This window comes from Drosophila melanogaster, chromosome X, assembly GCF_000001215.4.
Source record: "Drosophila melanogaster chromosome X".
Lineage (NCBI taxonomy): Eukaryota > Metazoa > Arthropoda > Insecta > Diptera > Drosophilidae > Drosophila > Drosophila melanogaster.
In genome coordinates, this window is record NC_004354.4 from 3,799,097 (window position 1) to 3,817,731 (window position 18,635).

Sequence of the window (18,635 nt, forward strand, 5' to 3'; positions counted from 1 at the left end):
GAAGCGATAAATACCGACGATTAATTCTCAGTACTTTTTCATGGTATTTATGCATACCAATCGATAGGGCAGAGCAAAAGTGGACGTAAAGCTAAGCAAATATTGCAGGACATCAGATCTGAAAACATCAAGACAAAACGGAATTCAGAAATGGCTTTCACAATGCAAACCGGGGATCTGAAGAAGCTGAAGTACTTCATCGACTTTGCGCTTGAGAATCCCACCTTCTTGAACATGCCGCAGCTGCAGTTCGTCAAAGATTTCGTGGAGAAGTTTGGTGGCACGGTGCCGCCTGGCCAATTCAACGGTGGCAGCGCCGGAGGGTAAGTTAACCGAACTATTTGACCAATTCTCAAAACAACACGATTGTATGATTTGCTCATCCCGCGGCTTGTTCTTCCAGCAAGTGCCCATTCGGCGGTGTTGCTGGTGCCAAGGCCAACGAGCCGGCCAATGCCCCCGAGGATAGCGAGGACGAAAAGTCCCTCTCCGATCCTGAGTCGGACGTGGAGCTGGACATGGAGGGTGAGTGTGCAAATTTTGCCGAGTCACGTGGTCATTGGGGGTCACAACCCTGGACTTTGATGCGTTGCTGTCGCAGTGCTGGCAGTTGCTTTATCATATATCCTTTCGACACTGCAAACTTAGCGTTTACCCAAATTCGAATCCTGCAGTATTAATATATGTAATACGCCAATTAAAACTATGTATCTTCTATCCGTATTACTTCCGACGCCTTCAGGTGTGATCGAGGCGGACAGCGACCCCGCCCAACCCATGGGCAACTACAGCAAGAAGGCCACCGAAGAGGAGGTGGAGCAGGCGAGCGAGCTGCGCGCCCAGGCGGCCTCCGCTTACGGCCAGCAGAAGTTCGACGAGGCCATCGCCTTGTACACCAAGGCCATTGAACTGAGCCCGGGTAATGCCCTTTTCCACGCTAAGCGTGGTCAGGCCTTCCTCAAGCTGAAGAAGCCGAATGCCTGCATTCGGGACTGCGACGTGGCGCTGGAACTCAACTCGGATTTGGCGGCTGGCTACAAGTTCAGGGGACGCGCCCGTCGCCTCCTCGGAGATTTTGAGCTGGCTGCCCATGATTTGCGCCAAGCATGCAAGCTGGACTTTGACGAGGAGACAGACGAGTGGCTAAAGGAGGTCACTCCGAATGCCAAGAAAATCGAGCAGCATCGCTTGAAGCAGGAGCGTCGCCAGGCAGAGCGTAAGATCAAGGAACGCCAGCGGGATCAGAGGCGCGCACGTAAGGAGCAGGAAAAGCACAATGCCAGCTCTGGTGGATCATCTGGAGAATTTTCCGGTGGGAATCCTGGTAACGGAAATATGTCTGATATACTGGGCGCCATGTCAGATCCCGAGGTGTCAGCCGCCATTCAGGTTCGTGAATACTACTTTTCTATTTCTAATACAAATGCAGTAATCATATCGTTGTTATTTATTAACTTTCGTAGGACATTTTGTCAAATCCGGGTAACATCACAAAGTACGCGTCGAACCCGAAGATATACAACCTTATCAAGAAGATTGTGCCCGGTGGAGATGTGGGTGCTGCCTTTGGCCAAGCGGGTGAAAAGGCTGGAAAGCCGAGCGAGCCTAAGCCTAAAAAGGATTCCGCCGACTTCGTCGATGACGGTTTGGACTAAGGTTTAGAAATGGGGCAGTAGTAAGACTGAAACATGCGTCGATAAAAAGAAGTTAACAAACAATTACACGAAATCGAGCGAGATTACAAAACAACAAAGAAAGAGAAAGCAACAGAGTGCGGGGAAGAAGATGGACTACACGAAAAACAAAAGGGAAAGCAACTGCCTTACACATTTTTGCAGCTGGGAAAAAACAAACATTTCCTAAGCTTTAACTTAACCAACACGTAAAAGAACGGGCGACAATGGAGAAAATTCAAATATTCAAAATACTACAAGCAGTCAGAAGAATAAGCAACATTTATTTAAATCGAGAAGAAAGAGATGTTGGAGATGCTGGAGACGCTTCTTCACATATTATTGAAAAGCATACTTGCGGCCATTAAAGTGGCAAATGAAACTATACAAAGGAGCTAGAATATGCTTAAAAACTTCACATTTGCAGTTCACAGGTAAATCAAAAGATTGTCCTGTAACGAACAAAACATGAATGTTTAGACGTCAAGTCAGATTCAAGGGTGCCGATCGATCTAGTTGAACTAAAGCTCGAGAAACAACCAAAAGAAAATAAAAAATATATATATGTTCAATAATATTAGCCTAAATTACCGAGAACGAAGAAACGGATAAAACTAATCGCATCATTTGGTCAAACAAAATTGTACTGAGTAGGATTTAAATCATATTGTATGCAAATGCATTTAGCCCCCCAACATGAAAGCAATCGCCCATTCATTCACACACTCATTCACACACTCATTCACACACTCATTCAACCAGTGATCAATGGAAATAAATAAACGAATCAACAAGAACCCGAATTGCTAATGTCCATATTTTTTGGTAAACGGGTAAAAGGGGAGATACTTTTGCTTTTTTTTCGAGCGGGTTGAACAGATGGAGCCGTAGTCCCTTAAACTATCCGGCGCATCACCTGTGTGGGTTGCTCACTTTGTATGAAGTACATTGGGTACGCATGGTGTATGAAAGCGTCGATTAGACGCTTCAATGGCTGCACCCTGCACCCTGGATCCAGAACCTATCTACCGCACCCCGCCCCATGTCAGCGCGAAATTGGCTAACGGACAGCTTGGCGCACATGTTCGATTATGGCCAAATCGAGCGACCAAGCAGAACCAGCGGCACATGACCTGGGCTCAGCGATGCCAAGACCTGGGTGGTTGTACCTAGAGGTACTTGATTGCTTTTTAAACTCAGCTTGGTACAGCGTACACGACTGATTATTTAGAAGCTATGACAGCTTTCTTTGCTTTGATATTTTTCATATTTATATATAAATTATAAATATATATTTATAAGCAGGTGATATGGTTGAAACATATATCAACGAATATGTCAAATATAATACAGTGAAGTGTCTGCATTATTTTATTGTACCTGCGCCATCACAGGTACGGCTCCTCTTTCCATCGACTGCAGACGTACCGCTTATGTGCATGACTGGGTGTCCGGGGTGGTGGATGTGAATGTGGATGAGTGGCAGGAGGGCGCAGGCGCAGCTCAGCCCAACAGCCAAGTTGGTCTGGACTCCTGGCGGCCCATCGCATTCCGTGGCCAGTCGCAGCGCGAGACGGTTAGCCAGTTAGCCAGTGCGGACCGACTAATTCCCAATTTCCGCTCTTGACTAAACTAAAGATTGAGAAATAAAGAAAGAAATATCCTTCGTCCGTCCCCCAGACGAAGCAGGTCAATTTTTTTTTCGTGTTACTTGCTCTTTTTCGCCAAGTGTGAGTTGTGTGTTTTGGCTTGGCTAACGTGATTGAAATCGAGACAGCCGGGACATCATGATTGTCAACATGCCCGTCAATGGAACGGGCAGTGCATCCAGCCCAACATCGAATCCCAGCAGCAACAACAACAACAATAGCAGTACCACCAATCAAAATGATACGAACACTAATCTTCCCGGTGATTACAACTTTCTTAAGCGCAAGTTCGACGATCAGGAGGATTTGGCTTTGGGCCACGACTACGAGCCCATCGGGGCAAATCCCTGGAAGAAGCGACACTTGGACTACGATGCCGGGGACCTGCACTTCCACCTGCAGCTGGAACAGCCACCTAGTAATCCGCCAACCAACGCTGCACCCGCCCAATCCTCGACGTCCTTCATCAACGATCTCTTTTCCTATGAGAGCAGTCTTCTGGTGCCCGCCGTCGCCTATTCGCACTGTCCACCATCGAGTGCTCCATTGGATGACAATGGTGGTTGGACCGGTGGCGAGCTGCTGGAGCTGGATCATCGTTATAACTCCGGCCTGCAGGCGGAACTGGGGCAATTGAATGCCACTTTGCCGCCGCCACCACCAACATCATCATCAGCTCAAAATGCATCCAATCATACGCAGCAGTCAACACAACAGAATGTCAGTCCTGGTCAGAACCCACATCAGAATCAACATTTTCTGGTGCCGCAGAAGCAGCGGATACAGTCGGCGGGCCGACGCACCTCATCCGGTTCGGTTAGTGGGGCCAATGAAGCCACCGAGGCGGACTTCGAGGATAAGAACCTCTCGTGGCTGCTCAACTTTAAGTTCGACGAGTTCCCGCACCTATCGCCGCACAATCAGATTCACGGACAGGCGGTCAATCTGCCGGAGGGCAGTGCTCCACCTCATCCACCATCGACGGCAGTGCCGATCGCCACGTCGCCCTGCAGTTCCTCCTCGCCATCATCCGCCTCCGCCGCATCGGCATCCGCATCCGCCATAAGCACAAATCAATCTCTCGGATCGGGTTTGGTGGATCAACGGGCCAGATCGCCCAAGAGTTGCTCCAGTGCAGCGATGCCAGCGGCATTAGGAGGAGGAGGCAACGGCTCCGCTGGCGCTTCAGCAGCGGGGGGCGTGGCCGGCGTGGGCTCCACCAAGACTGGGCGCAAGTTCGAGGAGCTGGTGATGGAGGTCACCTCGGAGTTGGACGGTAACGACATGATAGTTGCCGAGCACGTTGTCGTCGAGGATACTTCGTCCAAGGCGTAAGTGTTGCAGAAATAAAACAATATGACAGTGTCAACGGTTAAATTCTATATTTCCTAATTTATTTGAAACATCTATTTATTCCCGTTACTCATAGAGGAAAAGGGTATACTAGATTCGTTGAAGTATATATAAAATTTGTTGATCAGGATCAATTTTTAAATTTTTTTCTCATTTTATTCCCCAATATCTATCGACATCCCAGAAAGATGATTAAATTTCGCGTTCGCATTCACACTAGCTGAGTAACGGGTATCTGATAGTCGGGTAACTCGACTATAGCATTCTCTCTTTTGTTTTAATATATTTAACAATCTTTTTCTCTGATTTGTGCGTTCTCCATTTGCTTTCAATGCCGTCCTCCAATCGATGCCGCCAACGAATTTCCCCAACCACGCAATCGCCGATCCACTAAACCACCGAACCACCCACCAATGTGGCTGAAATCCAAAACCAACCACCGCAAAACAAGCAGGCCAAAGAAACCACCGTTCACCTACACGGAGCTCATCGAATACGCCCTCGAGGATAAGGGTGAGCTGACTGTGTCGGGCATATACCAATGGATATCGTAAGTACTGTCCCCCATCGAACCACCCACTGAATCAACCACCACCGCCCACCGCCCACCGCCCATTCGGATGGACGCCATTTTGTGGAGTGCTAGCCATCCTGTTATTTTTTTTGATGGCAAAAAACGCCAGCCAGGATGCAATTAAACAAATCTCAAGCATTTCGTTTTGGCCATTCCCGTTGGCCATTTGATTTCCTCGTTCGCTGGGTATTTCTTCTTACCATGTTTTCGTTCCTTGGTTGGTAACCAAACTTAAACAAAGTGCCACACACCGGCAAACAAACGATAGCGGCCACAATGAAAGTGCCAAAAGTTAGCAGCTCAAACAGATTTATGGGCTAGAAAATTGCATTTACCTTGCCTTCGCTCGCATAAGGTGAAAAACAAAAATGTTGTTAACCAAACTATTTGCGGGTTGTTCAACAAGTTGTTTATGCCAAACTGGTATTCCCTGGTATTATCAGCTTATACGGATAGCGACCCATTAATTTTGGCTTTTGGATTGTTTAGTGGCAATTGTTGAGTATACCAAATTCTTAGTTTTATGGTGATAAGTGCTTAATACGGCTCATTCCGTATTAGTTAATCATTCAATAGTATTCAAAACTAGTTAATCATTACCTACTTTTCGCAAAACGTTAAAATTTTCAAAATTCCATTTTTACCACGCTGAGTTCGAAAATATCAATTCGTCAAGAATCGCTGACGAAGAAAACAATAAGTTTTAACACATTTTTCAAGGTTCATCAATTTGGCCTTTCGCCCCCACTGCTCCCCACCTGTTTTTTGTTATTCATTTCTTTTGTTGTCTTCGAATACCCGGAATCAGTGTAAATATTTGATGCCGCAGCCGCGAATGTTGCGTGTAAATATCCTATATAAATTTACATATAAAACCACCCCGCTCGGGAGGGGGAGGCAAATAATTTATGACATTTGCCCATCACCTGCGCACCTGCACTCCTCACCACCCCCCCGCATTTAATGTAATGAATCGACAGTCCAAGAAGTTTCGGCTCAGTTCGAATGGGCGTGCAGTTTGGGTAACTTTTCATTAACCATTCACAAATTTACCTTGCGGCCCCCAGTTGGCTGGTGGGTTGGCAAACAGGGGGTTTTCGGCTTTGGGCTTTAGGGCTTTTTTTTCGATTTTGGTTTTGGTTTTGGGTTTTCGCAGGGTGGAGCAGGATGGGTTATTTCTCCTGTTTCATCGGCGTTCGAGTTCCAGGGCCGTGTCCTCGCGCAGTCAAGGCGAAAATGGCGCCTGCGCAGGACCTTTCAGCCATCAAAACCCACGTTTTCCAATGGCAATTTACGGAACTTTGCTTGCCCACGCGACCCGAATACCCTCCTTCCAATCCTTAATCGTTTCGCCCTGGCAATTGCCCATGAAATTTCCACTGCTCACAATAATTATTAATTGCGGGGGTTGGAGGTGCAAGTCGGGGTCCTTCCGGCTTTTCTACACCTTTTACATGCATCATTGCATCCCGGGGATCAGGTGTTTGACGTACCCATGCCCATGCCCATGCCCATTCCCATTCCCATTCCCATTACCATTACCATTACCATTCCCGTGCCTATGTTCATGCCCATGGCCAAATGCTAGAGAGCAATTACCTGGTCCGGGGTTCGGGTTAAGGGGTTAAGTGGGTTAAGCGGGGGTTGGTAACGCCGCCGCCCCTTCTTCCGGTCAATTTCAAATGCATATTGAGTGTTTATGGGATGCGGATCATGCTTGATCGGTCAGGACATGTGGCAGGATCCCTCACTCCCTTCGACAACCGCAACTAGGATACCTATCAGAATTTATGGGTTACCCTTGCCAAGGCTGCCGGTCTGACATGTAAAATGTATTTCGTAACTTGAATTTACAATACTTCACCTAACACTCTTCAGCTTAAGATACATATGATTCATCCTAAGAGTAAAAAAGGTCAAGGCTAGCTACGATTTCGTCCTTAACGAGTTTCGTTGTCAGTCAAGTCAAGATATGAGACCGAGAAGGTTCTCTTGCCACATGTTTCTTGGCTAACCCAACTGCCACCCAAGATCGAGTCCGATGTTCTTGGGATAACTTTGGCGTTCGATTTACCAGCTTTTTCTGGGATTGGGCGTGGCTGGCCACAGTTACGCCCACCGAGAGCAAAAGGAGAAAAAAAAAACCAACGAAAAAATTGGCAATTGCCATTAAAAAGTTTTTCATTTTGCACAGCCCCAAAATGAGGCAACTTCTACTTTCGACTCTCCTCCGGGCCATAAATCCAGGCAATTTCTTTTATTGGCCGGGCAGAGCCAACGAGCCGCAACAATTTATGAACTGACTAGCGCAGTGCAATAAATATAGTGTGGGCCCCACAACCATTCAGATATATACTATACTATAAATTCCTATATATATATATATATATATATATATATATTTATATATGTGCATATAAATACGGATCCGGGGCCAGAAGTAGTTGCCCAGTCTGGTAGCCTGGTCCTTGCTGCCATGTAAAAAAAAAAAAAAAAAAAAAATGAAGCGCCTGAGTGTGTTTGAGGTGGCTTGCGTGCCTGGCACTTCCAGACACGGCCCGGCTCGGGCCGGCCCATTTGGGCCTTTGGGCCTTCCAGGTCTTTAAGCCTCTCGTCTCTTCTGGCCTCCAGAGCCTCCAGAGCCCCTAGAGCCTCTAGAGCCTCCAGCCCCTGGGCCACCAACTAGTCCGAGCGACCATCGCAGCCTATCAAACCTCATCACGGCTCGGAATTGGCTGACTTGAAGGCGAGGCGATTTGAATGGGGCTTCTATTGGATAGTCAATTACATAGCTGTTTTCATCAGGGCTGGATACCTGCTGGATACCAAAAACTTCATTTTAAATCTGGATTTCAGTTCCCCAACAGGCATATTCGTGGCTTTTGAATAATCAAATATCGAAGTAGACATTTTTCGAATCTTTCAGCTATCCTATAAAGTGGCATAAGGCATACGCTTAAGTTGTATTCTAGATGATTTAGTTATTATCAGCAGACTAAATGGATAAAAATTAGGGCGGGCATTCCGTGTATTTTGACAATTTCACAGCAGAACCAGCCAGCCAGGTAGCCCTATCCATTGCTTATTCTTTGTATAGTCACCCGAATTCAAATCCGAGGCAAAGTCAGTCATTCAAATTCATTGACAACGATGACGACGCTGATAGCGGGTATTTGATTTTACCAAATGTAACAAAGCCACTCACTCAGGTACCCAGGAGGCAACCAGCCAAATGAAAGGTGGGTGGGTGGTTGCTTTGCTTTCTACCCCGTAAAATATACCCTTCGAGTGGTGAACTCTACGTGCCTGAAACCAAGTTGACAATTCGACAAGTGCGGCAGACAAAACATGATATACACACTTGTAGTTTTATACAATTTTCCTGTTCTGTCAGATACATACATATACACACATATACTCGTCTATATAATACATATGTACGTACTATATGCTATCGATTTGCACGGTGCATGATTAAGACCAGACAGTCATGCAGCGCCCATAAACATAAACTATCCCATCCGGACTATCAATGGCTGACTTAATATTTTCGAATTTACAAGTGGGTGTGGTAAAAAGGATATGATATATATATAATGCCAACTAGATAACGAATTGAAAAGGATGATTTGTTTCGAGTTAGACTTGTGTTCTTGGCGCATTTTTGGATCTTAGTTTTTAGGTCTTCATTTTTAACATTCATATGTCATCCAGAAGCATACCAGCTGAAAGCTGAAAGTACATATATTTAGAAAGCCAACTCGTTTTAGTGGCTAAACACCAGCCAAGTCACCAGCAAATGGAGTTGATTCCATTCATTGGGATATTAGATCCCAACTCCGGCGCGGGCAATTTCAAGTGCCATATCATGGGTTGATGCGTCATGACGGGCTGCGTGCCAAATCCCGGCAATAGTTCTCATATATACCTGTATTCCGGGGGATTCAAAAAAAAGGGGGGGGGGTGGATACACACATCGTAGTTATCAGGACATTGCCGAGGGGTCATTAAGGGTTTCGCTTCGCAGGGAATGGGAATATGCCGTGGATTTTCATATTTTAGTTCATTTCTCCATTTATGAGTCGTCATTTCTCTCCCAAAAGTGGGAAATCCGAAAAAGGAAAATACGGAAAAGCTAAAGGAATAGGTGGGTGATTTGGGGCCATCAAAGCCAAGCTCCCCATTTTCATGGCTCGCGTGCTGAAATTTTTTGGATTGCTTTCGAGCTGAAATGTGGGCGTAGAAAGTGGTGGAAAGAAAAACCCCCGGGGGCAGTGGCAGTTAACCAATGACATAGCCTGACCCATTCGGGGGTTGTTTTTCCTTACCGGCGCGTGCCGCCCACCCACTCCAATTCGCTGTGTGTCGTAATTTGAAATACTTTCCATTTTGTTGTCCGCCAAAAGCCCCCAACCGAGCGCAAAGCCCACAGCCCACAGCCCAAAACACAGCGAAGAATCCTGGCACGCGATGTCCTTTCCGGTCGTCGTTGTTTCCTCTTTACATCTGAAAAGTGGGTGTGGGTGGTGGATAGCGGTAGTGGGCTGATTGCGGCCTCTTCCACCTGCTAGACATGGGGCATACATACTTCATTCTTTATTTTTTTTTTTTTTTTTACCACCCGAAATCGCTTGTTCGTGACTGACTGAGCAAGTAAAAACGAGCTAGAAAACCCAGGGCAAAATAAAAGAAACTACGCATAATTTGTGCCAGCGTCCGTCCCTGTCCATGTCCTTTTTTCGTTTTCCGTGTCCGTGTCCGTGTCCATGTTTATGTCCGTGTCCGTGTCCGTGTCTGTATACCCCAGTCAGGCATTCTACGGACTAGTATGGGTCTGCCGCAGTGCTGTTCAATGACGTGTTTTCGTGAAAATTGCCTCGTTTCCGTTCCGGATTGGCTGGTCGAAATGGGGGCTGAAACTTTCATTGCAATTGGTCAACTGGCCAGTGGTGAGTGTCTGTGTCGGAGAACCAATCCTAAAAGAGACGATAAACATAGATGATAAATGGCGGACCACAAAAGCTTTAAGTCTCCGTTTAAGCCTGTCTCTAATTCCATGTTATCTCAACATTTTAGCGATCGTTTCCCCTACTACAAGTCGAATGATGACCGCTGGAAGAACTCCGTTCGACATAATCTATCGATTAACCCACATTTTCGGAAGGGAGTTAAAGCGCCCCAAGGAGCCGGTCACCTGTGGGCCATTTCCAGCGGAGATTCCGCCGAGAATGTTCTGGCCTGGGAGCATGTAAGTGGATATCCATCAGGCAACCGCATACAACTAACTATTAATCCCATTGCATTTGCAGAAGAAGCAGCGGCTGGATTTGTTCTTCAAAATGGAGTCGATTAACCGTGAGCGTATACAGCAGCATCAGCAACAGCAGCAACTGCAGCAGCATCAGCAGCAACACCAGCAGCACTCGCCGCAGCAGAAACAACATTCGGCGGCACAGCAGCAACATATGCCACAGGCCAGTAGCTGCATGTACGATGAGGCGGCGGTGGCAGTTGCTACTCTCACCCAGGAAATGATGCAGACTAACAGCGGCGGTGGCAGCACTGAGACAAGCCAGCAGCAGCAGCAGCAGCAGCAGCATCACCACCACCACAGCCACCAGAATCACCAAAATCACAATCAACACCACCAAAGACTGCTGCCCTTCAACGATCTGTTGAGCGACGATGAGCTGCGAAAGACGGCGGGTCAAATACTGAATGGCATCCATCGCGAGGTGGAAGTACAGTCGGTCAACTCTATCATCAGCACCTACCACGATGTCCTGTTGGATAATGGTGAGTTAACACTAATCTTGTTCATACTTATCCCATGATTATTCAATGAACTCTCATCTTGTCTTTCAATCCTATTCAAAGACTATTTGAATCCCATACACAAGGACGTGGTTGTTACGGAAAGTGTCCTACGGCAGCAGCATGGCACCAACTTGGGCGGAGGCAATAACAACCAAAATAACCAAATGGGCGGCAATAGCCACATGGGTGGCGGCAACTCGCAGTACTACATCACCGAAATTGATCCCATGGAGCTCGGCATTCAGATGTCGCACCAAGTGGAGCCCTCCGAGGAGGAAGTACTCTTCAGCGACGAGTTCAACCTTAACTACTTTGGCTATAATCCGGGTAGCGATATCGTCGCTTGACCGCGCAGACAACAGACTCCAGTTTCAGCTCCTCCAGCTCCCGCTCAGCCAAGCAATTGAATTACCCATATATATATATATATATATATATATATATACATATATGCATACTTGTATATATATTGCTCGATCTTGCTCCATTCCATGACAACAATCGTAATTGTAGCCGATCTACTCATAAGCCAACTCTAAACAAATACTAGTCACACTTGAACAACACTTACATGTAACCACCTAAATCAAACCCTACTTACCGTTTACCATTTAGACCATATGTATAGTCTAGTCTTCAGTGTACCAAAAACACACCTAATCCTTATTTTTTTTTGTCTATACTTTAGTTGAATATTTAGCCGATAAGTAGCTTTCTAGCCCTAAGTACTTATTCGTATATCTGCTCAAGTATCTATTTGCAGAGATTACATACATAGATCTTGCTCCTCTTCGAATTTAGTTAAGTGTTTTTACATGTAGCTGAATATTCGTGAATACTACCAGGCAGAATGATATCCACTCCACTAAGATGTTAACAAAAATTGGAGTTATAGAGCAGTCGAAGTAGTACTAATCCTATGAGTTGGGGAAAGTGTTTATAGTTTCCCTTACCCAAGTCCGTAGAACTAATGGCACCTAACTGGTTTTTTTCATTATGGCAAAATATACCTTTTTTTTATTAAAACCATTTGAAAAACAATTTTTTCGGATTACAAATTGAAAGGCTAAAAAGGTAGAAAGCCACATTTGGGTACATTTCATTTACTTCCGCCGCCGAAAAAGTGTTTGGAGAACTGAACGGTTACACTATCAGCGGTAAAGTCTCCAAGTGGGTTTGAGCCTTGGCTAAAGCAAGTGGCCGATCTCTCCGCTGGTTGATGTTTTTACCGAATGCTCATTGCGTTTCTCCACAATCGCGAAAAAGTGTTTGGAGAACTGAACGGTTACACTATCAGCGGTAAAGTCTCCAAGTGGGTTTGAGTCTTGGCTAAAGCAAGTGCCCGATCTCTCCGCTGGTTGATGTCTTTACCGAATGCTCATTGCGTTTCTCCACCATCGCGTTTCTCCACCATCGCGATTCTTCACCATTTCGTCTCTCCACCATCTCGTCTCTCCACCATCGCTGATCTCCACTGCTTTTTCAATCAGTCGTTCTTTGCTCTCGAAACCGAACGGACGTACCGATTTGCTGGCGGTTTGTTTTGATTCATAGCGGCTGCCCTGACTTTGTTTGCATTTGCTGACAGTGTCTTTGCATTTGCATTTGCGCAGTTGCCACACAGTTGTGTTTTTGTTGACGTGCGCGTGTGTCTTTGATAGTTTGTTTGTCTTTGCGAGGCCAAACCACTAGTTGCTGGATGGCTTTTGCCTGTTTTGCCAAAAAAAAAAAAACCAAACCGCGATTGCAAACCTGAATAATGAAGATGAAGATGAAAAATAAATAGTGGCCGAGTTGAGTTTGTTTTTGTGTGTTTGCTGAGTTTTTTGAGTTTTTGTTCAAGTGAAAGCGTGTGAAAAGTGGCCAACTCTCGGTCCAAAGCCCTCTCGCACTCTCTTTTGGCTCTCTTTTGGCAAGGGAATTTATAATATACAATAAACTCAAGACCAGACATCCACCGATATCCAGCGATATCCAGCGATATCCATATCCTGCCTTGCGGCCAGCCGAAAACTTCCGGTCAACATGCAACCGCAATTGTTGCATAGCCGCAGCCTCCGCCCTTCATTGCCACGATCTCCATCATCATATTAGCCACAGGTGTAGCCAGGTAAGTGAAAACCTATACCTATACCAAATCGCCATAACCATGCCGGGTTATGACATCCAGCTAATCTGATTAGGTTTGGGGGGGGAGTAGTTGATATCTGAGATTCGAGATTGGAGGCACTGTGCGCTGGGAATCCATCAATCATTTACTCAATCGCTGATCCGCCTGGGAAGTGATTTTCTACGGTTTGCCAGGGAAAAGAGAATCCCCAAGGAAAGAAAATGACTTCTAGACAGGCGTCATTTGACCGGTGATCAGGGTTTCCCGTCAAAGGTGAAACAAATTTTCCGCATGCCATTGAAAACTTGCTGTTCGAAGACCGGAAACAGAAACTTTAAAAATGGGTTTCCTTTAAAATGATTTACATTATTAGCAGTATTAATCATCGAGTTACTTTAGTTAGGCCGAATTTCGACACCGATACTAAAGATCTTTTATGAAAACCTTCAGATGCACAAAAACCGAAAACAGATTCATGGCTTCTGAAGGTCTGTACACAGCGATTCTCTCCGCCAATTTTGCCGGGCTCTTTTTATTTTGGATTGTTCTGGTTTCACATTTTTGGCAAACGTTTTTTATAATGTTTGTTGCTCCGGCTTCTTTGGCTGTCATTTCATTCGGAGACAAGTAGTTGGGGCTTTCTGGGTCAGTATTATATACTAATGTATGTACATACATTCGTGATGGTCGCGTTTTTTTTTTTTGATGTTTCAAGAGTAACTGATTGATGGCAAAGTTTTTGCTTGAGTTATCAAAGTTTTTGAATGTTTGCTAAAAAAAAAATAGGTTTCGTACTAAACTAGTTTTTGGGAAAACCGGCCAACGCCAAAGTTTCCCACTTCGCATTTTTTTTCCTGTCCCCAATTGCGTAAAATTTGCGTAGCTGCCGCCTGTGATATTTTCTGAATTCGTTCGATTTTCACCTGCCTCGGCAACGCCGTCAGGTGCGTAGCTCCGATCAGGTAATCGATGCGTTCGTTCGCATTTGCAAAATGTTGTACCGTTAAGTGTTGTCGCCGCCAAAAGATTGTTAATTGCCGCGGTAGTCGCCAAACCCGTAGTTTCGTCGACTTTGGGGAGCTAAGGGGCATAGTCTGCGAGCTGCCGTGTAATTAAAAACCATCAGCGATCATCGTAGGTTGCTTGCCAACTTCTCATGGCGGAGCAAAAAGAACAAAAATCAAGTAAGATCGATATGGTCGAGTGCTTGGACTGTGGTGGATATACAGAAATAATTTTCTTGGGTTTTCCTTTTTATTTTTCAATTTTTAAACTGAACTCTATAATATGTACATACACATTACATTGTTTTTATAAGGACTACAAACTTTCTACTGAATGAAAACATATGCAAAAGTTTGTGGATAGTGCGAGTAAAGAAAAAATTCCTTGTACAAAGAAAAATTTGCCATAAACTATTTTGAATTGGAGCCACAAGTAAGACACATGCACACACATACAAATGTCAATTTAGCAATTGTTCAAAGCAAATTGCGTGAGACTCAAACGACTTGAAGTCGAGGCGGTTGACCCAATGACAATTCATAGGAGTTGTGACCGAAGCAGAAGAATTTGTGTATTCGAAGAATTGCGAATTTTAAGGAATAGTAGTGCAAAGCCAAGAGGGAAACCCAAGAAATAAAAGAAAAGCAAATTCAGGGAGTCCAACAGAAGCTTTATGGATGAAAATAGGAAGTTTTGAAAACTCTCAAAAATGATCTGCATTCCTGCCCTATAAACGGTCTATAAAACACAAACAACATTCCACAGCATAACGATTATAGAGTGCAACAAGACTCCCCACATCATTCTCCCGTTTGGAAGTACACTGCAAAGTATTTTCTACCTAAAAATATCTAATCATAAACTTCCACAATATATCTACATATATGCCGAAAACTGATTCAATTTAGATATATATTCCTGTAAATTTATAAGCTGTTTATCAATTTTTGCTGCCCTACAAGTTCAATTCAAATGGTAGAGCAATCAAATGCTCGGCAAGCCAAAAATAAACGAAATCAGCACTTTTAGGGAACCCTTGGATGCTCAATTTCTTTTATTCCATGGACTTAAAGGGGTGGTGGTGGTGTCTAGGGGCGAGGCACGTGCCTGGCTAGCTAGAAACGATCTGGATATTTGGTAGAAGGGACGCATCGTTGATGGTTCTGCCGGCCAGTGTAAACAATAAACAGATCTTTGATTGCCGCTGCACATGTGCAGGGCATAGCGATTTATAAGAGTATACATACATATGTATGTATCGATAGCTGCGTGTGTGTGTGTGTGTGTGTAAGTTGGGGGGTAGGGTACACTTTTGTGTGTATCTACATGTATATGTGCTGGCATTACGCTAAGTACGCACAGCATGTACTTAGGAACTTGCGAGCTGACCCCTCTAATGACCACAATCAGGTTCGGAGTTCGCGGAGTTCACTTGCTCGCCAGATTTGCTTAGTTTAGGCAGATCTCATTTGGCTTGGCATGGGAAGTTGGGATTTAAGGTGGCTAAAGCTTTTCCAATAACTAACACGACAAAGGTAAAGTCAAGGTCCACATTCACATTCAAAATCGGAAGTTTAATCATATTGCTCTTATTCAAAATCGCCATTTAAATATATACATAGTTCAAAACTAAGACTAAGCTTTCCTTTCGATGATTGGTGTTTCTTAGATGTATCTTTCAAGACACTACTTGTACTTGTGTATCTCATGGGTGCAAAGAGAAGACGGCGAAACGACAAAATTTTAATGGATTATCACAGTGACGGGCTGTGTGATGCGATGATGATGGTTATCGCGGAACGGGGCTGTCATTGAACCTGCTCCGTGGCTCCACGGTTTCGTCGCAAAGCATTGTCTTCCATTCGGATCTCCCATGGAATTGCCATATTATGGTTCTATCTATCTATCTTTCTATCTATCCATCTGCGGATGGCGTTGCCATCGACCATTTGTCATCTAGTAGGCGTCGTATTCCGATTCGGAATCGGAATTAGAGTGAAGTGGCCTGGTGTTTTGTGTATAAGGGTCGAACCCAACTCAAGACGCGTCGAGACTTTCCGACTATTCCATTTTTGGGTGCTTCTCCGCCGCCACACGACTCGTAATTATGTATTGTGTGTTCGATCTGAGTTCCATGTTGCGTGTTGTGCTTCTTCTGCTTTTGCAGGGCTTTTTCGCTGGCGGCATTCAAATTTCAACATTCAACTCAACATCTCAACTAAAAATGTAGACACGACAAGAGTCGTTGAGGAGACCTTGCGTTTCCTTACATTTCTCTTAATCGAGTTTAAATTGGCGATTGAGTGGTTTGTACTGTATTTTAATTTCTGGCTATTGAGTCCTTTTGTAATGCGATCGCTGCATTTGTCCAGCGCCACTTGAGATGCATTTTCCGGAAAATGCGTTCAGCTCAAGTGGTTTGTAGTTGAACTTTCCCATCGCATCGCATAGAAATTCTCGAATGTTTTCCCATTTGAAGCGCCTTGAGCTGTGTGCATGCTCCATGTGGAAGCGATCATTATTCCTATTATCATGCCAGGACTCTCAGTTGGAAGAATTGTCCGTCAGATGGCGCGGCGCGTCTTATCAAAAGACCTAAAATGCGTAAAACTCCTTGATGAGGACATGCGATTTCTACTTCACACGCGACCGCTTTCACCCCAAGCCAAACCAGTGGGCCAACGTTAAGTGCGATCGGGTGGCCCAAACTTGTTCAGATCGATGGATCGGCGATCGACTTTTTCCCAAAACAAACACGCAACTTGTAGCGTTTTTTGGGTTGTTTTTTTTTTTACAGCGACGACGCACTTGTATGCGTACGCAAAGGAAATCTCACATGGACCATGACACGACTCTCCTGCTCTGTCGGGCCTGGCCTAAAAAAGAAACCCATTAAAAAATGTTAATTTCCAAAAAAAAAAAAAAACAATCGTCTACAGTGGGATGGAGAGCGAGAACGCATGAGAACCGCACGTGGCTAGGAGCCACAAAAATTGTTTGTCTGTGTGTCTGTAAGTCGTCTTTTTAAGTTTTTTTTTTTTTTGCATATACTGGGGTTATTATGCGCGGCATTTGCATAACACACCCACTATACAAAAACATCGATCCATGCCTATCAATAGATGTATTCTGTATCGCCGGATGGATCTTGTTAGGAGCACCTAGCTTGGATTTATGGCTAGTGCCATAATTAACTGGTCAAAGGTGTTGCTAATGGCCAGTGCCAAACCGATTCACTAATGAGTCCTACATATGATAGGCCTCCACAATGGTCAATTTGCATACCTCCATGATGATCGTAATGATGATGAGTATGGAAACTACCGAGACACCCGAGATCCAAGATTCAAGATCCAAGATCGGAGATCCGAGATGATGACCGCTGTCATAACTGACAGCTGCGGTTGTGCCGCCACACACAAAGTTCCGATTCGCTACGTTTCCATTTGATTGGCTCCTCACGCCACAGTGGACACATACCATAGATGGAAATGCTGAAAGCCTAGGCCTGCAGCTGAAGATGAATCCACGGAGATGGATCTCGCGACTCTCGGCAACTCTTTGTCGGCATGAAAGTCAAATGCCCGGCTGCGACGCAGTTCAAATCGCAAAACTATAAATTATGCTGTCAGTCACAATCAGCCATTGTCTTGGCAGTTCTCGATTTCGCGGTCGCCAACGGACAGTATAGTTCACAATGCCCACAGCCCCTTTTCACCCCAATCCCGATCCTTGTCCAGATCGAGCATTTATGTTGTAGCGCTTTCGCACTGATATTTTCCGCACAAAGATGCCCATTTTCTGGTCAGCAGACAGCCAGTCCGTTGAAGTTCGATTGAACTCGCCCAACTTGGCTGTACTTTAATTCAGTGGAACTTATAGTCAGCGAAATAATACAATACTGCTTTCAATCAACAACGCTATTATTTTAATGCCAACAGGCTGTGCGTAATGTTTAATAAAGGTTCTCAGTGCGGCAGGTGCATGGGCGTTGTGTGGGTGGTGTTCCAATAGATAAACGCGTTATCTCAATGGTTACTATTGCGTGGGCGCTAGTTCCGAAACAAAATGTTGATGGCTAAGTTGTCAAATTAAAACGTTGAGAAGGCAGCAACAACACGTGGGCACATTTAGCTCCCACTTTTCTTCATTTTTTTTTTTGTATTTCTTAGTTAACAGCTGGTCAATTGAAGCCCCAAGATATATTTATATATATATATGCATATATATGGTTTGCCATGGAAGAGATGCTTGCTTTGAGCTCTCAGCTCCGGCACGTTCAGCCGTTTCATTCGCATTCGCATTCGCAGTGTAGTTGAGCAAAGTGAACTAAAGTCGAGTGGAGTCGATAAACAAAGGCAGGCGAAGTGAAGAAACTGCATCGATTTCTCAGGGTCGGAGACAAGCCACTGCTTGCCTGCTGTGGAAATTATGCCAACAGGTGCTCAACATTC

At 45.0% G+C, this 18,635-nt stretch overlaps 3 protein-coding genes and 1 long non-coding RNA gene across 5 annotated transcripts in view, besides 1 other annotated feature; 3 read left to right on the top strand and 1 right to left on the bottom strand.

Moving 5' to 3' along the window:
• The first annotated feature begins 53 nt into the window (after positions 1-53).
• Positions 54-2,474, top strand: HIP (Hsc/Hsp70-interacting protein). The gene is made up of 4 exons (NM_130718.5): positions 54-323; positions 404-525; positions 743-1,389; positions 1,464-2,474. Exons 1-4 carry the CDS (start codon positions 151-153, stop codon positions 1,653-1,655), a joined length of 1,134 nt encoding a protein of 377 aa, NP_570074.3. The 5' UTR covers positions 54-150; the 3' UTR covers positions 1,656-2,474.
• A 496-nt stretch (positions 2,475-2,970) lies between these two features.
• lncRNA:CR44118 (long non-coding RNA:CR44118) lies at positions 2,971-3,398 on the bottom strand. The gene has a single exon (NR_073630.1). It is a non-coding gene; the product is annotated as a long non-coding RNA:CR44118 (long non-coding RNA).
• Positions 3,220-11,944, top strand: fd3F (forkhead domain 3F). Of its 2 annotated transcripts, none has more exons than NM_001370027.1 (5): positions 3,220-4,653; positions 5,130-5,225; positions 10,326-10,497; positions 10,559-11,045; positions 11,127-11,944. In NM_001370027.1, the coding sequence occupies exons 1-5, from the start codon at positions 3,461-3,463 to the stop codon at positions 11,471-11,473; spliced, it is 2,295 nt and encodes a 764-aa protein (NP_001356931.1). In that variant the 5' UTR covers positions 3,220-3,460; the 3' UTR covers positions 11,474-11,944. Both variants share the same exon structure in this region, with proteins under 2 accessions (NP_001356931.1, NP_726889.3).
• Positions 4,811-4,949: a mobile genetic element.
• Positions 11,945-12,601: 657 nt separating the features above from the next.
• ec (echinus) overlaps positions 12,602-18,635 on the top strand; it is a 45,924-nt gene continuing 39,890 nt past the window's right edge. The window contains exon 1 of the mRNA NM_130722.4: positions 12,602-13,176. The gene's annotated coding sequence lies outside the window, so the exon portion shown is untranslated. The remainder of the gene's footprint in view (positions 13,177-18,635) is intronic.